Source organism: Rhinolophus hipposideros (genome assembly GCF_964194185.1).
Source record: "Rhinolophus hipposideros genome assembly, chromosome: 5".
NCBI lineage: Eukaryota > Metazoa > Chordata > Mammalia > Chiroptera > Rhinolophidae > Rhinolophus > Rhinolophus hipposideros.
The window spans coordinates 34794895-34798705 of record NC_138051.1 but is presented as its reverse complement, the minus strand read 5'-3'; the positions used below and the strand labels follow the sequence as shown (position 1 = coordinate 34798705).

The window sequence follows — 3811 nt, the reverse complement described above, 5'->3', positions numbered from 1 at the left end:
GGGCTTCATTTTAAATATACATAAAAGGCCATCCCTTCAAAATGAGTATGCCACAATGTTTTGTGTAGTAAATTTTTCATGAAGAAATATAGATATGATAATGTGTCGATTTTATTTTAATATCTGCAATTTTTGGCTATATCTATAAATGCAACAAAGGAAAATAAATGAGAAATCAACAGTTAACTGATAAAACTCAACTTAGAATTTATATTCTTATTGCATTTATCAGAGAAATGTACCGAATACCATTTTGAAAAACAGTTCCACTTTATGACATTTAGTTGCATTAAATATTTAGTTCTGTTGTGTTGCATTATACTGCTGTGCGATGAAATTAAATGCAAACTACAATTTGAATGTCTGCAAACATTGGCAAGAATCTGCAGCTAAATTTAGATATAAGATTTGCAGTGTCTGTTGTTTTTTTTTTTTTCTTTTCATCTTTGATGGGTAAAGTATAAAAATGTTTAGGAATTTGACCTGCTTTCTTTTTCCCTCTCTCTTTTCAGGTTTGCAGAGCATGCCAGGGGACTACGTTTCTCAGGGTGGTCCTATGGGAATGAGTATGGCACAGCCAAGTTACACTCCTCCCCAGATGACCCCACACCCTACTCAATTAAGACATGGACCCCCAATGCATTCATATTTGCCAAGCCATCCCCACCACCCAGCCATGATGATGCACGGAGGACCCCCTACCCACCCTGGAATGACTATGTCAGCACAGAGTCCCACAATGTTAAATTCTGTAGATCCCAATGTTGGCGGACAGGTTATGGACATTCATGCCCAGTAATATAAATACGGGAACTCAAGGGAAAAGGAAACACACGCAAAAACTATTTTAAGACTTTCTGAACTTTGACCAGATGTTGACACTTAATATGAAATTCCAGACAGCTGTGATTATTTTTTACTTTTGTCATTTTTCATCAAGCAACAGAGGACCAATGAGACAAGAACACAAATGTGAAATCATGGGCTCACTGAGACAATTCTGTCCATGTAAAGATCCTCTGGAAAAAGACTCCGAGAGTTATAACTACTGTAGTATAAACATAGGAACTAAGTTAAACTTGTACATTTCTGTTGATCACTCCGTTATGTTGCCTCAAATAGTTTTAGAAGAGAAAAAAAATATATCCTTGTTTTCCACACTATGTGTGTTGTTCCCAAAAGAATGACTGTTTTGGTTCATCAGTGAATTCACTACCCAAGAGAGACTGTGGTATATTTTAAACCTGTTGGGCCAATGAGAAAAGAACCACGCTGGAGACCGCGGTGAACTTGTGGCTGAACCTCACTCAACCGTTGGACTCCAGCTTCAAGAATGCGTTTCCATGCTCGGCCTTTGTTCCTCCATAAATGTGTCCTTTAGTTTCAAACAGATCTTTATAGTTTGTGCTTCATAAGCCGATTCTTATTATTTTGGGGGACTCTTCTTCAAAGAGCTTGCCAATGAAGATTTAAAGACAGAGCAGGAGCTTCTTCCAGGAGTTCTAAGCCTTGGCTGTGGACAAACAATCTTCAGTTGGGCAGCCCTCCTCAACACAAAAAACGTGATTAATGGTCATAGCACCACAAATAGGACTTGATCTGAAACTCAAAGCTTGGGGGATTAAAAAAAAAAAGGAGCAAGAGAATACTGTAACAAACTTCGTACAGAGTTCGGTCTATTAATTGTTTCATGTTAGATATTCTATGTGTTTACCTCAATTGAAAAAAAAAAGAATGTTTTTGCTAGTATCAGATCTGCTGTGGAATTGGTATTGTATGTCCATGAATTCTTTTCTCAGCACGTGTTCCTCACTAGAAGAAAATGCTGTTACCTTTAAGCTTTGTCAAATTTACATTAAAATACTTGTATGAGGACTGTGACGTTATGTTAAAAAAGGTGTTAAGTCACAAAATGCGGTAATAAATATTTCATTTTTGATTTTTTGTTAGGCTTTTGTGTTTTTAATAGTTTTAAGGTAAGGTTGCACAATCCCTACTATATACAGTGTTCAAATTAGGTGATGGTTTTATCCCCAGAAGTTGAGTATATTTGAAACTTAACTTACCAACGATTTTTAAGGTAACCATCTGTAGCCTATGTATAGTTGGCCTAAAAATTCTCTCAGCAGAAAACTTCTAAAGGTATGAAATTTGGTGTGTGTGTGGTGTGTGTGTGTATGTGTGTATGAGTCAGGTTGAAAGATCACCTTCAATGTGCCCAAACCTCCTTTTTAGGTGCATGATGTTAAAAAAAATGTACTTTTAGATAAAGTTTGCATGTTTCTCCTCTGCCAGAATAAAGGGCTTTTGCAGGGTTAATTTTGCATCATAAGAAATAACTAACGTCTGTGCTCAAAGATAATTCATCTGCCTGTGTTTTTTCTGTCTTACTAAAATACTGTTGAATATGTAAATTAAAATTTACATATAGATGTTCATAGATGAGTAAACTTCTATGGAGTTTGAAATCCTTAGTTGAAAAGATGACTTAATCATTAATATTTAATATAAATTATATTATGATGTCTTTTTATTTCAAACACCTCCATATGCAGGCATGCTATTATGGGGATTTGGTGACTAAACAATTTTTTTTTCTAGAACAACAACAAAACAAGCACTCTAATGCCATTTTCAAAATCTCATGCAACATTCCTAGAAACCCTTGTCATTAGCTTATTGATAATGCATACACACAATTCCTGCCAATGTGTGCAAAGTGAATAAAAATGTGAGATATTTGCATGCCTCCCCAATTTTTCAAAAAAATATGCCATCCTGGAATTTTGTAACACCTAAATTTTGAATCCTATGTTTAAAAGGGATAATACAGACTTGACCTAGTTGTGTGATGTCAGCTAGAAAGGGAAATAATTCACTATCTCAGAAATCCAAGTTTGTATCTTATTTGGGGTTCTTCCATCTTCCCATTGTGGAAGACATTAATAGAAGTTGTATAATGAGGAACAAGGAAATAAACTTCTATTGTTTTGTATTATTTTTAGTTAGGTAGAATTTTTATATATACGTTTATCACTTTAATGTGGTGCTGCTTAAACATAGAAATAACACTTGTGATTCAAACTATTAATGGAGAAATTCTGCACCACTTGGAAAAGAGACAGTCTCCCTCTCATTTTTGTTATCCCATTTCACATGGAGTTTCTTTGCAAAATTTAAATATTTGTATATTTTTACTTTAGATGCTTTTAAGTAAATTTTGACAAGTTCTCCATTTATAAATTAACTCTCACATCAGCTGAACAGTTTTTTGGCAAAGTTTTTCTTCCTTTCCTCTCAGTAAAGTAAATACTGAAGGGTTTACTTGCTAATTGGCTCATGTTTAGGAAGTGTTTAATGCAATTATTATTAATCTATTTCATCAAAGTTTTGATCTCAGAGCTCTCTAGCCTTGGTTTAAATGAATAAAATAACCTCAGGGTTCGTTTCTTCAACAAACCCATATCCTATCTTGTTAACCTTAACCCTCTTAAATATTTGGAGATGAATAATAATTGTAATAATATTTGTTTGCATTTCCTTGCCCCCCTCCCCCATAAGCCAAGACTGAGAGGTGGTAGAGTTGTCCAACTTGTATAATGCCTTTTTTATACCATCTCGGAAGGCACTTCCTCCTATCTCGGGTTTACTATTTAGTATAAAGAGTTCCGATTTGGGTATATTTAAGAAAGACTCAGCTGTCAAAAGCAAAGAAACTGGGAATGGTGTTTTGACAACCATATAGTGTTAAAGGAAATACTGTAGTCTGAATAAAATTGCTTATGTTCTCCAAAACAAGAGTAATATAAAA

The 3811-nt window shown here is 34.7% G+C and overlaps 1 protein-coding gene across 13 annotated transcripts in view; it reads left to right on the top strand.

Moving 5' to 3' along the window:
• The window catches only part of MEIS2 (Meis homeobox 2), a 203315-nt gene extending 201371 nt beyond the window's left edge, over positions 1 to 1944 (top strand). For all 13 annotated transcript variants that reach the window (XM_081049122.1, XM_081049119.1, XM_081049124.1 and 10 more), the window contains one exon: positions 513 to 1944. Coding sequence is in view for 5 of the 13 variants with exons in the window: in XM_081049124.1 (XP_080905250.1) it covers positions 513 to 799 (287 nt within the window). In the remaining 8 variants the exon portion in view is untranslated. The remainder of the gene's footprint in view (positions 1 to 512) is intronic.
• The last annotated feature ends 1867 nt before the right edge of the window (positions 1945 to 3811 follow it).